The sequence below is a fragment of the Tachysurus fulvidraco genome, chromosome 26 (assembly GCF_022655615.1).
Source record: "Tachysurus fulvidraco isolate hzauxx_2018 chromosome 26, HZAU_PFXX_2.0, whole genome shotgun sequence".
Lineage (NCBI taxonomy): Eukaryota > Metazoa > Chordata > Actinopteri > Siluriformes > Bagridae > Tachysurus > Tachysurus fulvidraco.
The window spans coordinates 1,286,824-1,302,818 of record NC_062543.1 but is presented as its reverse complement, the minus strand read 5'-3'; the positions used below and the strand labels follow the sequence as shown (position 1 = coordinate 1,302,818).

Below are 15,995 nucleotides of genomic sequence, written 5' to 3'. Positions count from 1 at the left end.
GGCACGGGGAGAACATGCAAACTCCACACACACAAGGCAAAGGCGGGAATCGAACCCCCAACCCTGGAGGTGTGAGGCGAACGTGCTAACCACTAAGCCAACGTGCCCCCCTATCGAGATGTTTGTGATGGCTTATATAGTGTAGCCACCTGGGTGTGGTTTAACACACGTCCACAATTTATTGATGATGAGACACTTCAGTGTGTTTTTGAGGACTGTATAGTGAATATAATACTGTATGTTAGATTGGGACGCAACCGTGGTACGTACAGTACATTACAGAGGTTTCGTGCATGGAATGCTTCATTGATACTTGTGATTGTGTTATGTGGCCTACTTAGTGACCAGACTGTGTGGTTTGGACACTTTCACAGTTATCCAATGCTGAGACACCTGTGATGCTGTTCATTTGGCTTTTATTGTAAATCAGGTGTGGTTTGGGACGCATCCAAAACGAACTGATTAGAGCGGCATGTTCAGGATGACCATCACGAAACGCCATACAAACCGTATACGGTATCGAATGCTTCCTTTGGAACGTCTACATTCACTGTATTTAGTGATATACCATAGAGAACAGTAAAAATAGCAACATTTCACATACTAAAGCAGGCTCTTGAAATCTCATAAGGCTTCAATTATCGCCTATCTCCGATCCTGTAGACGTGTGTGAAGCGATCAGCACTCTGGTAAGTGTTAGGAGACAGATTACTGCAAAAATCTGATCTGGCTGGAAGTCCACGAGGACTGAGAGCAATTTTCTCCACCTCGCTCCATAACAGTCCAATGGACTTTGGCTTTTCTTCCATTTTACACGGTCAGGTGCACTTTGCTCGGCCCCGAGGTCATCTCTCCTGTATTTTCCATCAAAGGGATGTGTCAGTAATCCATCATCATTCTCACGCTGTGGCAGACGAGTCCCTTTAGTAAGGTGTCAGGTCGAGTTTTAAGGGTCACACGGGAACCCAGGAGGCTCGATCTGGAAACATACAAGCTATCGACATGAAAACATAAACCAAATATACGAGTCACATATCGACTATGGCGTGCAAAGAGCCGAGTGCAGAATTATTGGCACCCTTCATGAAATCAGAAAAATGGGCAAATATTTTGCTTTTGTGTGAAAATGATGTCAGTGGAAACGACCTAAATGGAGAACCAATGACGTCCCCAGCGTCATGTTTAAACCGCAGCCGTATCGGTTCTGCACTGAAATCCCACAATACTGTACATCGCTCAAAAGATGTCCCACACTGTATGATTTGGGACACGTCCTGGCCATCGTATGGGGACATGTCCATATTTGACTGATATTGTGACATGTGCATGATGATTTTTGTACACGATATAGAAAGGTCTCTGATTTGGGACATGACCAAGGTAGTCAGATATTATTTAGATGTTTGAAGTGTCTAGTGATGATTTTTGCATCCTATATAGCAGGTATGGATTGAAAAGACTCTTCTGATGGTGTTTATGTGGCCTAGAGAGCGAGTGATGTGTGTGGTTTGGAACAAATCTACGACGGATTATTTATAAAATACTTTTGTTGGTGTTCACAAACTCAAGCACTCTTGCTAGCCCTCTAACATTGTGTTAGCACTATTTAGCTAGTAGTCGTTATTCAGTATGCCTTTATATGTATCATGTATAAGTTACATCACCTTTTTTTAGTTTTTGTTTATTCCTAGTTAGCTAACATACTGTAGACTTCCTGTGAGGGTGCATTACGTTTTAGTTAACACTTGGATGCTAGCTTACGTACTAGCATAGCTGCCTTTGTGTTAGCGGACACATAACGACCTACCGGGGTGGGACTAGTTTCTTATAACATGTTTTCACCCTTTTATTCCTCTTTTACCGCAGAGATCTGCCAACGCTAAGAACTGAAATATCTTAAAGAACTTTTATCCATTTACAGTTACACTTCTAAACCTGTGAGCTGTCAGAGCTGCGGTTACTCTGCTGCTGCCGGAGGTTCGAGGCTCCTCGGGCGAGCAGATATCACAGAGCTAGGAGCTCGTCCAAGCCGAAGGTGATCAATACGCTTGCGGGTGTTTTATAGGAAATTGGAATGCAGTGGTTCAGAGAAAAGACTCATTACTCTGAGTCAGAGCAGAACTGCTTAGTGATTAGTTTAGAGCACTGCTGAGCACCAAAAATCACTGAAATCCTGTAATGGCTGTTAGAGGTCAGGGTTAAATGTTTTTCTATAGCGTGTGTTATTATCTCATTGGAACATCACCGCTAATCCAAACGCCCGGCCTCTCCGTCACCCTGAACTTCATCACCGTGAGATCACGATCACGTCCGCACTTCTCCAAAAACTTCTCCAAAAACTGTTGCTTTTCTGTTAAATTATCATTCATCTCACATGGAAAATAAAAAGTCTGTGGAGGCTGGAAAAATATGGCCTTTTTTCATTTTTCCTGATTTTTTTTTTTACTTGTTTTATAAGGTTTATATTTTATTTGCTTCTCTGCCCTTTATAAAAAGAAAAAACACAATAAAAAAATAGATTTATTGCAGAACAGAAAAACAAAATAAATATCAAAGAAAGATGGGATTTTCTTTTTTTATATATATATATAAAAAAAATCATTTTCAGTCAACAAACTTCTGATCTTTTCATTGATAAAAATCTATGAATTATTAAAACATTATAAGAAGTCTATAATTTTTTTTCCCTGTATTTTATTCGTTTATTCGAGCCGTTAGGGGATTTTATTTATTTCCCTTCTGAACTTTCCTCCTACAAATGTGTGTTTTTTTTTTATTATTATTTACATTTAAACTAGTATTTGAGATTAAAGTTAAAACGAATAATCTTTTTAGTTATTTAGTTATTTTTTAGTTATTTGTTATCAGCTAAAGTGCTTATGTTCTGTTCTGTTAAAAGAAGCAGAAAAGGAAAACAGAAATTGGACAAATTTATGTTTTATGTACTTTATTTATGACTCGCTAAATGTAACAAACAGTTAGCCATTTTATTTATACCACGAGTCCATGATGCGCCTCATGCTCATGAACCTCATGCCGCTCATTCCCATCATGTGCCTGAAGTTCCGGTACTGTCCGGGCCCGAAGTACCACATCCTGCCTTTGTAGTTAGGATACTCGTACATGAGCCAGTGTCCGTCCGTCACGTGACACGACATGCAGCCGTGAGACCAGTTATAACGATCCATGAAGGAGTCGCAGTCATCAGACATCTCCATCATCTGACCCATGAAGTGCTCCCTGGGGTAGAGCCTCATCCTATAGGGGCCGTTGTACTGTTCACACACACACACACACACATACACACACACGTTATACATATATGGAGAGTCCTGGAGTCTAAAGACTGTAATTCTCAGTTTTAAGAGTAATTCTATATAGAAGTTGGATTCCTATAAGATTCTATAAGAAACTATTTTGAATATTTTGACTTTTTTTTTGGGGGGGGGGGGGGGGGGGGGGGGGGGGGGGGGGGGGGGTTTTAAAAACAATATTTTGTGAAATTCATTTATATTTATTTACATATAAATGGAAATGCAATAAAACAATTTCCTAACGTTTAAATGACAAAATCATTCATTCATTTTCTACCGCTTATCCGTCACGGGAAGCCTGTGCCTATCTCAGGCGTCATCGGGCATCGAGGCAGGATACACCCTGGACGGAGTGCCAACTCATCACAGGGCACACACACTCTCATTCACTCACACACACACACACACTACGGACAATTTTCCAGAGATGCCAATCAACCTACCATGCATGTCTTTGGACCGGGGGAGGAAACCGGAGTACCCGGAGGAAACCCCCGAGGCACGGGGAGAACATGCAAACTCCACACACAGAAGGCGGAGGTGGGAATCGAACCCCCAACCCTGGAGGTGTGAGGCGAACGTGCTAACCACTAAGCCACCGTGCCCACAATGACAAAATTCAAAGTAATTAAAAAAATTTCCAAAAGAAATCGATTTTCATGCTTGATTCCTCTTACATTAATTCGATTTTGTTTACACTAATTTAAATAATTAAATAATAATAATAATAATAATAATAATAATAATAATACATTTAATCGAAAGCAAAGAATACAACGAGGACATGAAATATTTTCTTTTATTTTCTTTCAGTTTTAAATATGCATTATTAAGGACTATAAACAGATTTTGTAAATTCGAGAAGTATTCGGCGATCTAAGGAGTTTGGGTTCCTGGATTCTAATTGGTCAGAAGCTGCTGATTAATTTTCTATTACAGCAGCGTTATAATCGACGATACGTTATGGTTTCTATACTAACGGAATTTTGTGCGACTCGTGCTTTGGACGATCTACACACACGGAATACAAACGTCGACGTGGCTTTTTTTTTAAGAAGACGATTATGGAACATTTATGGACGGAGTCTCTGGCGTCAGCACTGTGACTTTGTTTGGACAAAAGGAGTTTTCTCGGAAACACGACGAGCCGTCGTATTAACGGCGAGAGAGGAAAAAAACGGGTTGGTGAAGGAATTTGTATCTGTTGTAGCGTGAGTAGGAACAGGAAGTGAGAGCTGCTGTGGTGTAAGAGGAATAAAGCAGGTGATGTTTTTCCGAAAGTAAGTAAGTAACGTTAATGATACCATGGGGATCCAGCGGCAGGAGCGAATCCAGCCGTTCATTCCCCACGTGTTGATGTAGTCGTTGTACTCTCCCTTCTTGAGGAAATACTGGTTCCCCATGAAGTTCGGCCGATCGTACACCATCCAGCAGCCACTCTCCACTCGGCACGAGTAACAGCAGTTCAGGTAGGTGGACATGTTGGAGCAGTCGCCACTGGACTCCCAGGACCGACCCATAAAGTTCCGGCCCTCGTAGAAGATGATCTGCAGAGCAAGAGGTTGATTTAGTACCTAAATATCGCTCCCTTTATTTTATAGATCATGACCCATGTTCTTACCTTGCCCATGCTCATTTTGGCTTCTTTCTCCGTTCCGTCTGATCTGATCCGTACCCTCCCGGTGACTGACACACAGCTCCACCTAGTTTAACCCTCTCCTATTTATACCTCGCCGTCGATAAAAAGACCCGCGCCTCCTTTTGTTTAAACTCCTGAGTCAGCAACATGGAGCTGTAGGGCTTTCTGTACCATAGAAACTCTTTAGAACGAACCTCAGGCTTACAGCAACACAATGCGGTCGTGTGCTCCGAAAAAATGTTCTCTTTACATCTCACAGGCCTGGCTTTATAAGCGCTTCATAAACACTACTGCAGACATGTTTGGTGCTCTTCGTTACAGCGAGTATCCTGAAATGCTTTCGGATTCGGTCTTTGGTCTTTTATTCAGATTTATAATACAGTCATAAGCACTGGACTAAATCTTTATGTCAGGAGTTTCATAAGGCTGTATAGCCTTATACATTAGGGCTTTATACTGTAGCATATTCATAAGCACTGCATTAACATTAGGAAGTCAGAATACTAGCGATTTTAAGCGGTACATGCACGTGTTTCGTCAGAGATCAGTGATATTTTTTTGCTACATTGAGCTTTCATAACACATTCATAAGAAGTAAATAATGACAAGTCAGGAGTTATAAGGAGGTACGGTATAAAGCCTTATAACATAAAGCGAGATTTCCAGTCAGGATAGGAGATTTAATGCAGCACAGGATGTATATGTTGTTCAGAATAATTATTAATAATTCATAATACATTTTCAGAGAATTGTAATATAGAATCTATAGAGCAGCTACACAGAGCCTTCATAACACATTCACGAGCAATTCCAAAAGGCTTGTGTTAAATGACGTTAGAGGTCTTACTGTATGTGAGTGCATGACTTTTTTGTTGGATTAAGAATTTCAGTTTTTTTTGTTTGGTTTTAATGAGTAGTACTTGAGTTACTGTTAAGAGAACCGACATCGGGGCTTCATAACACATCCATAAGCACTGCATAGACATTAAACAAGTCATCAGAACACAAAACAAAGTGAGACTGGAGGAAGAAATACTCAGGTTTGTTAAAAACCTCTGTGTGTGTGTGTGTGTGTGTGTGTGTGTGTGTGTGTGTGTGTGTGTGTGTGTGTGTGTGTGTGTGTGTGTCCTCATTTACAGTAACATGAAAGATTACTTACGAGGCCTTTTTTCTGCTAGTCGGTGCAGTTTTTAAACGTTTTATAAGCAAACAAAAACACAAGAGTGAAAACATTTCCCTTAAGCGCCTACATTTAGGAGCTCTGTCTTTAGCGCGTTCATGCGTTAGCGTGTTTGTGTGCAGGTGAGGGTGTGTAAACTTTATTGAGTTTGTGAAATTCAATCACAATGAAATCTCGAGTATTAGAGCTGAAATGAAAACAGAAAATCTGTAACGCAGCCTTATGAGTTCCTCCGAGTTTTTATTCCTTAGCCGCGTGTTGGATTTGTCCGGCTTTTTATCCGGTGTAAGAGAAAAAAAAAAGCATCTCGGCTCAGCACACCGGTTATACACTCGGCTGGATTTTTGTTAATTAACCTCTTTACAGTCAAATCAGTTTCAGATGTTTGTACTTGAAAAATAAATTCCGTTCTTCGTGTCTGGAGCTTGTAGTTAAAACGGGGGTCACGGCTGGAACGTGACTTTAACGGCACGTTGCACTGATGAAAAAATACTGAAAAGCAAATAAAATGTTTTTTCAGCCGAAAGTTAAATTTCAGTTAATTAGATTTTTTTTTTCTTTGTCAAAAAACCTGTTCATTCGGGAAGCGGTTCATCGGTAACTTCCTTTAAATAGAATTGTTTTTTGGTTTTTTTTTACTCCTTACTTTTTCATTTACAGATTTGTATTTATTTATTTATTTATTTATTTACATATTTCAACCGATCAGCTTTTGCTTTGAGTCTCGCTCTGTAAACAATAAAAAACAAATGTTTAAAAAAATGTAAAAATATTTTAAAAAATCCACCGAATAAAAACGAATATATAAAAACGAATAACGGCCATGTGACTGGATTTCATTTGACTTCATAACCCCACCCCCAATTACTCCCAACCTTAAGAACATTCATTCATTCATTTTCTACCACTTATCCAAACTTCTCGGGTCACAGGGAGCCTGTGCCTATCTCAGGCGTCATCGGGCATCGAGGCAGGATACACCCTGGACGGAGTGCCAACCCATCACAGGGCACACACACACTCTCATTCACTCACACACTCACACACTACGGACAATTTTCCAGAGATGCCAATCAACCTCCCATGCCCGGAGGAGTACCCGGAGGAAACCCCCGAGGCACGGGGAGAACATGCAAACTCCACACACACAAGGCGGATGTGGGAATCGAACCCCCGACCCTGGAGGTGTGAGGCGAACGTGCTAACCACTAAGCCACCGTGTCCCTCCTTAAGAACAATTTAGTTTAATTTGTATTGCTAATTATTTTGTCTGTTCACATTTTTTTAGATTCTACACAGAGCCGTACAACAAAGCGTTTTAGGTTTGTAAGAGTGCAATTGTTCTTTATAGCTTTATATAGCTTTTTATACTATATATAGTTATAAATAGTTATCTGTAGTATTGCAAATTATTGTTGTTGTTGTTGTTATATGTGTGTGAATGAGTGTGTGTGTGTGTGTGTGTGTGTGTGTGTGTGTGTGTGTGTGTGTGTGTGTGTGTGTCTAACTAATGCACCTGGTGTGATTTCCTGCAGCTTGGACACGGAGCTTCATTAATATTTCATATTTCCTTCAGTCAGGATTGATGTGAGATGTGAGATGAGAGTGAGATTTCACAGCTATTAAAAAAATAAAGAACTAAAAATAAATCTGTGTCCCTGCACTAATTATCTCGCTAATTATCGACATGTTATTAAATACTCTGACGTGTTGTGTGAAAGCATCTCACACCCTAAACACTAAACTCAGTTCATCCATCCCATCATCAGGACCCCAGATTGAAGACCTCTGTGAACAAAGCGGGATGAGAAAAATAATGACATCAAAGTTCCTGCCTCAGTTAATGATTCGAAGCTGCGAGAGTCACAACAAATTGTTTAGAAATTTATTTGGCCTTTTTTTTTAAAGAACACACTTGCAATTCGTTCCTTAGATAAAACAGACATTTGGGATTTTCAATACAAAAACAAACCGGGGGCAAAAACTTTTGCACTCGGCAGAATCCCTGACAGATTTTGAAATCTATAAGAATTGTGGACTGGATTATTTACAAGCTCATTTAAATGATTTCATCTCTGTACCGTTCTGTACGGCTCCATACGACTCTGTACGGCTCTATACGGATCTGTACGGCTCTATACAGCTCTTGGCGGCTCTACAGTATATGGCTCTATAAGGCTCTGTACGGCTCTTGGCGGCTCTACAGTATATGGCTCTATACGGCTCTTGGCGGCTCTACAGTATATGGCTCTATACGCCTCTGTATGGCTCTTGGCGGCTCTATACGGCTCTGTACGTTTCTGTACGGCTCTATACGGCTCTTGGCGGCTCTAAGGTATATGGCTCTATACGGCTCTTGGCAACTCTACAGTATATGGCTCTATACGGCTCTGTATGGCTCTTGGCGGCTCTATACGGCTCTGTACGTTTCTGTACGGCTCTATACGGCTCTTGGCGGCTCTACAGTATATGGCTCTATACGGCTCTTGGCGGCTCTACAGTATATGGCTCTATACGGCTCTGTATGGCTCTTGGCAGCTCTATATGGCTCTATAAGGCTCTGTACGGCTCTGTACGGCTCTTGGTGGCTCTACAGTATATGGCTCTATACAGCTCTTGGCGGCTCTACAGTATATGGCTCTATACGGCTCTTGGCGGGTCTACAGTATATGGCTCTATACGGCTCTGTATGGCTCTTGGCGGCTCTGTACGGCTCTGTACGGCTCTATACGGCTCTTGGCGGCTCTACAGTATATGGCTCTATAAGGCTCTGTACGGCTCTGTACGGCTCTTGGTGGCTTTACAGTATATGGCTCTATACGGCTCTTGGCGGCTCTACAGTATATGGCTCTATACGGCTCTTGGCGGCTCTACAGTATATGGCTCTATACGCCTCTGTATGGCTCTTGGCGGCTCTATACGGCTCTGTACGTTTCTGTACGGCTCTATACGGCTCTTGGCGGCTCTACAGTATATGGCTCTATATGGCTCTTGGCCGCTCTACAGTATATGGCTCTATACGGCTCTTGGAGGCTCTACAGTATATGGCTCTATACGGCTCTTGGCGGCTCTACAGTATATGGCTCTATACGGCTCTGCATGGCTCTTGGCGGCTCTATATTGCTCTATACGGCTCTGTACAGTTCTGTACGACTCCGTACGGCTCTATACGGCCGAGTGACGGATGTGTTGTGAACGCATCCTGAGAGCACCGAGGCGCCAAACACAACACTGCTTTGCACATTCATAAAGCTGCACTTGTCATCGTCAGATCAGTCTTTACTCACCGACTGTCAACGTCTCGAACAGCGTTATCCATCTCTCTCTCTCTCTCTCTCTCTCTCTCTCTCTCTCTCTCTCCTCTTTTACTTCTCAATTCTCACTGATTTATTGCCGTGTTCGGATTTTATGCTCCGGCTCACGGGTCTATATCAATGTGCTCGCCCTAGAACGTAATCGTTTCTATAGTAACAGCTCCTTCATTACCAGAATATCGGCCGCGGTCGATTTACGTTTCATGGAAGGAGTCTCCAGTGTCAGTAACGGTCAGAGGTAAAGATACAGTAGGATTCGCCTTATAATCATCTAGAGAGAGAACTCGAGAGAAAGCCAAGCGTCTGTTGTATAGCTGAAATAACGAGAGCGATCGAGTTGCAGAAACTACTTTGTAACCTATAAACGGATATAAAGAAATTTCCTTACAAATAATTTTCAAAAAGAATTTCATTGTACATGGAAATTTGTTTTCCTCAATGTGCATCTGAGACTTTAAACTTTGAATTATGATAAAAAGTCTTTAAATAAAATTAATTTTAATGAGATGTAATTGGTGATAATTGACTGTGATGAACGAAAGGAACGTTGCATTAAAGAAAACACAATATTTTTATACTCCACTGAGAGAACGAGCCATTACCATGGAAACGATACCCTTTAAAAATAAACCTTTTTAATTGACAATTTTTAATTTGAATTGAATAAAAAATTCAGCTGCGCTGTTCTCGTTGCTGTCGATATGATTTATTCATGACGGCTAAAAAATATTTCGATACGTTTTCGTGATCAAACCTTAAACCTGTTCACGTTCCGACGACGCCGTCTTGTGCTTCCGTGGAATTTTCTAGCAGTTTCTGTCAAAATTCCAGACAGTCTGTATAGCGAACGACTGAGTAGTCGAGTGATTCGAGTCTCTGCCTGTCTGATAAGGACGTGTGAAGAAAGAAAATCTGTCAACAGGGAAAAAAGGCCAGAACATGTCTTCGCTCATCGCTCATCTTCATCTCTCTTTCTTTCAACCACCTTCCTGGAAAATTCCGTCCTCTACGCTGCGTAGTCACAGATTCAATATTGAGGAAAACACCATCTGTGCTAAACTCCATGCTGGAAACAAGCAGAAAGTCATTACGTATGCATGAGCGTCGTCTCTAGCGGACCTCGCTACTGTATTTCATAAGTTTTAATCCGAAGCGAGCCCGAGGCAAGAGCCAGGTGCGAGCGTGTGAATATTCCTCCGCCTCATGGCCATGCTGACAATTTCATGAGTATTGACCGTGTTTCATGATTCATTACGGCGAGGCCGGACTCTGTTTACGCCCCGTGCACGTCTTCCGCTTCTCATTTTTTAAGCAAAATTGATGCATGGAAATTTGCACGAGCTTTGGCCTCGAGACTTTCTGTCTGCAGCTCGAAAGAGGGAAAGTGTGAAATACAGCCAGAGAAATGTCTGCCTTCAAGAAATCAGAGGAGAAATGAGTGTCCTTTGGTAGGACGAATAAATTGCTCCTGTTCATCATCTTCCACAAAGATGGCGAGGAAATGAGGGCTACACGTCCCCGTCAGGATCGTGGCTAAACGAAACAAAACGAAACTAGCGCATTTTTGCTAATCCGCAATCTAAAGAAATTGTGTTTTTTTTTATAGCGTTAATGATTTAACTATATTAAAAGTGAATTCTAGATATCTTGTGAATTCAGGTTAGCTAGCTAGCTAGCTTGTCTCTAAGCTACTGGATTTTTAAATGTTAGCAGGGAATCTAGTGCTAATTGTCGTATCTAGCTAACATGCTAACTGAACAGGAGAGAAAACTGAAAACTTTATTTACATCCTGAAGTGTACAAAATGGCCGCCTATCATGTTAACGAGAAACCTGAAACATGCACAAACGCAGGTTTACCTTTTTTGTGTAGCTGTTACTATGGAAACGAGCACATCCAATAAATGACTTACTTTCCAACCAATCAGAGAGGAGAATCCAGTAGATTTGTGTTATTCTTTACCATAAACGATAATTAAAAGCATTCTGCAGCCTACTCAGACTCCTGATCCTGACGTTATTCAGCTCAAGCGAGACGTGCTGTGACATTTCTGTCCTGTCAACAGCAGTCTCATAGTAATCAGGAGGACAGATCAGAGACGTGAGGAGGGTTTAGTGACGGGGAAGTCAATAGCTGTCAGTGCTGAGCATCAACGAGTCGGACCGGAGCTTTGAACTCACGCCGCACAGCTGTCCATACCTTTTCTAGCCAGTGCACTGCCTCTAAAAAACAAGATATGAACTTCAACACTGCAAAAGAAAGAAAGAAAGAAAGAAAAATAAAAAAGAAAGAAAGAAAGAAAAATAAAAAAAGAAAGAAAAAAGAAAGAAAGAAAGAAAGAAAGAAAGAAAGAAAGAAAGAAAGAAAGAAAGAAAGAAAGAAAGAAAGAAAGAAAGAAAGAAAGAAAGAAAGAAAGAAAGAAAAATAAAAAAGAAAGAAAGAAAGAAAGAAAGAAAGAAAGAAAGAAAGAAAGAAAGAAAGAAAAAGGAAAGAAAAAGGAAAGAAAGAAAGAAAAAAAGAAAGAAAGACAGAAAGCTTGCGGTTCGCTGCATGCTTCATGTTATTTGGTTGACCTCCTTGTCTGATTGGTCAGAAATCACACACCTAATAATGCACTAATTCAAACACATTGACGTTTCTATAGCAACAACTTACACAGGGACATGTACAGCTCCAAATAAATTAATTAATAAATATATGTATAAATCTTAATAATAAACTTTAGAGAAAAAAAAAATAAAAAACAAATCCATGAGTCGAACTGAATGCACATGATTCAGCGAATCTTCTAGGTTGACTCGTGTCAACTTCATTCGATCAACTGAGTCGATTCAGTGGTCAGTTTCCCAAAGAGCAGCGTGTTATGGGATGGCAGTGAAACATGATTCTTTTTCTAAATCCAGATGCAAAATGACACACATTTGATAAAATATCACAAAATAGCAACTATGAATCAAAATGAATCATTTGACCGAACTTGACTAAAATGACTCGAGGCACTGAAACGACGTCACAACGTCCGTCAGCATCGGCACTCGAGCTCAAAAGCCGGAGCACGGAGAGACGCCATGGGCCATGTGTGTAAAAACCACACCAGGAGAAAGGATTAAGCAGTGTGTGTGTGTGTGTGTGTGTGTGTGTGTGTGTGTGTGTGTGTGTGTGTGTGTGTGTGTGTGTGTGCAGCGAGGCGCTCAGGGAGCACTGCATTTGCATACTTCAGTGCTTAAATAACTCATAGAGCTGAACACTCTCTCTCTCTCTCCCTCTCTCTCTCTCTCTCTCTCTCTCTCTCTCTCTCTCTCCCTCTCTCTCTCTCTCGCTATACATATACCGAAACGTACATGACTCTTTATCTGTGTATGTGTTTATGTTTAAATAATTTCGGCCTGTACATAGTTAAAATAAAAGTGTGTGTCTGTCTATCTGTTTGTCACTCTCTATGCATCAGTCTCTCTCTCTCTCTCTCTCTCTCTCTCTCTCTCTGTTTCTGTCACTCACTGTCCATCAGTCTCTCTGTGTGTCTGTCTCTCTGTCTCTCTCACAATCTGTCTGTTTCTCTGTCTGTCTCTGTTTCTGTCACTCTCTAAGCATCACTCTCTCTCTCTTTTTGTTTCTCTATCTCTCTCTCTCCTCTCTCTATCTCTCTCTCTCTCTTTCTCTATTTCAAGCTCCGCTGCACATCACAGGCTGAAGAAAGGCGTCGGTCTGCAGCACTGTGGTGTAATTTAGGATGCGTGTGTGTGCGTGTGTGTGAGTGTGTGTGTGTGTGTGTGTGTGTGTGTGTGTGTGTGTGTGTGTGTGTGTGTGTCGGTCGAGCGAACAAGCGAGCGAGCACTCAGTCTGGCTTTATTGTGGTGTATAGCGTGTGTCCTGCGTGTCAGAGGTGATACCGTTTACTTAATAAGAAAGGGAAAGTGTATGATGAGTTGTTGTTGAGGATTAAACACCAGTTGTAATTACTTTGGAGCTGATTAGAATGAATTTCCACGCATGCTGCTGAAATTGTCTTGACCTTTATTTTTCCCTCGGCAAACTCACAATCGGCGCCCGTAAGCGTTTATCGAGCGTGGCTGTAATTTCGCCCATACGGACGCCTTCAGCTATTCATGATGCCACAAGAGGCTTTTGTTTAGAGTTTTATTTCTCATTGTGTTCGGCTGTTTGTGGAAGCAAACCGCAACAATTAGCGACTTCAGATGACTCGCTCGTTCAATACTTCCTGCGGTAATTAATGGTGGAAAGGCTTAGTCACAAAGCCGCTCTGTTTGTAATGACTCAAAAAGTAACTCCTACAGAAAAATAAACCGGGACTTCGACTAACTTATCGCTTTATAACAGAAGTTTACACAGGCCATGAACTCTTAGCGACTATGTTAACGGCTAGTGTCGCTTTTATCCAGAGACAAAATATGTGCGTTTTATTCTGAAGATCGTAACTTATTTTCCTTGTTCATTCATTCTTTCATTCATTCATTTTCTACCGCTTATCCGACCTTCTCGGGTCACGGGGAGCCTGTGCCTATCTCAGGCGTCATCGGGCATCGAGGCAGGATACACCCTGGACGGAGTGCCAACCCATCACAGGGCACACACACACACACTCTCATTCACACACACACACTCACACACTACGGACAATTTTCCAGAGATGCCAATCAACCTACCATGCATGTCTTTGGACTGGGGGAGGAAACCGGAGTACCCGGAGGAAACCCCCGAGGCACGGGGAGAACATGCAAACTCCACACACACAAGGTGGAGGCGGGAATCGAACCCCCCACCCTGGTGGTGTGAGGTGAACGTGCTAACCATTAAGCCAAAGTAACCCCCCCCCACCTTATTTTCCTTGTCAGTTAGGTAAACGAGTGCAGGTCTGTGACCTTGTGGTGCTTTTCTGCAATATTCACATAGACGAAATGATAAAGCGTCAGTCACCACCTTCATTAAAATACAGCTGAAATACTTTCACCTTGTAAAAACATGTAAATCTATCGAGTTTAAAGCTCGTCATTATAAAAGACGTCCCTGTCACCTGAACGCTGCGAATCCCAAATCTGGAACATTCCACAACGTGCCAAATTTCCTGAAGGTTATGTGAAGATGTGAAGAAGGAAAATATCTTTTGTTTTGTTTTTTTATTTCATTTTTGGAAAATCTTTCAAGAAACGTTCAATTTTGGAAGAAATAAAAAACTTCTCCTTCGTCTCGTTATTATTTGAGTCTAATACATGGCTGTGTTTAGAGAAATATTTTACCATTCGCAGTAGCTCCGCTTTCACGAAATGCCTCGCGCGTATTTTGTCAGATTTATCTTTTAAAGCGACATCAAATTCATTTGTTTGCCCGCTTTAGCAGCTCCACACGCTCGCTTTTTTTCTTGAATTAGACCTTTACCTGATTGAAAGCCTTATTTGTCCTTGTCTCCTTTCATGTTTTTTTTTTTTTTTCAATTTTGCAGGCGCTTCTTTCATTCCGCCTGCGTTCCTCCGTGTCCTTGGTATTGCAGGCAGGTTCCGGGCTTCTCCCTCGAGGTCCGGGCACAAGGTGAAGACGTGAAAAAAAGCAGGAAGACAAAGACATGGCGGACGAGTATACGGCTTCCCGAGCACGTCCGGTCCTTTACGTGAGACAGAGCGGGAGTTTCGGGAGACGATGGAGCGGCCTCCGTGCTCGGAAATTGGTCTGCTTTTTAATTGCGGCTTATCCCTGAATCTTAGGGTCTGAAATAAGTGTCAAGGACGTTTTTTCCCTCTTTACCCTTGAATAGAAGACGAGCCATTGGGTGGAGAACAGAGTATTTTATTGCGCTAATAGAAGTGAGTCATGTCTTTCTGAAAGACTCAGCATGAGCTAAATCTCTTTGGTAGTAAGTTTCTATTTAAGGTTATGACGATCTTCATATCTGGAACCTTTCAGACCTCCGACACTGGCGTTTACTCTTGGTTCATTTAGATGTGGACATTTTTCTCTCCTGGTTTGTTGGTCCAGGAGTTTGTACATAGTGGAATAACAGATCTAAAGTTCCCGGATCGCTCGGAGATGGCCCACCCGCACGCCTGGACTTATCACGATTTCCTGTAACGTACAGTACATCAGGTCAATGTGTGTGTGTTTGTCACGATGGAAAGATAATCTGTTAAATACAGGTTTCTAGAAGACTCCCTGAAGGGTTGTTTGTCCGCCGATCATGACGGAGATGTGAGAACGTCTCACCTCGTTATCATCTTATTAACTGCTTCTGCATTCATCCCTGAGATTTGTCTTCCAGCGCTCCACCAAAACCTACACCTATTGATGTACCTGCAATGTTCCTGTTCTTTTTCACTGAAAGAAACATAAAGCTGCTGAGAAGAAGAAGAAGAAGAAGAAGAAGAAGAAAAAGAAGAAGATGATGATGATGATGATGATGATGATGATGATGATGATTTAGGATCTTCATTAGGATGAAGCCAACCATGTGAGGTTCGAGAGACATTCAGAGATTGTACCAGCTCCAGTTGGACTCTGTTTCATGAAGTATTCGGACATTCTAAGAGAAGATGCCAAAC

The 15,995-nt window shown here is 41.6% G+C and overlaps 1 protein-coding gene across 1 annotated transcript; it reads right to left on the bottom strand.

The window, feature by feature from the left end:
• Positions 1 to 2,987: 2,987 nt before the first annotated feature.
• LOC113646514 (gamma-crystallin M2-like) lies at positions 2,988 to 5,678 on the bottom strand. The gene is made up of 3 exons (XM_027152845.2): positions 4,936 to 5,678; positions 4,619 to 4,861; positions 2,988 to 3,275 (listed from the first exon to the last, which is right to left on the bottom strand). Exons 1-3 carry the CDS (start codon positions 4,948 to 4,950, stop codon positions 2,988 to 2,990), a joined length of 546 nt encoding a protein of 181 aa, XP_027008646.1. The 5' UTR covers positions 4,951 to 5,678.
• Positions 5,679 to 15,995: the final 10,317 nt, after the last annotated feature.

Bases quoted from the DNA above. Each gene is read 5' to 3' on its own strand.
- LOC113646514 (XM_027152845.2), bottom strand. The intron at 3,276-4,618 runs GTATCATTAACG...GTGTGTGAACAG, and splicing joins CCTGCCGCTGGATCCCCATG to TACAACGGCCCCTATAGGAT.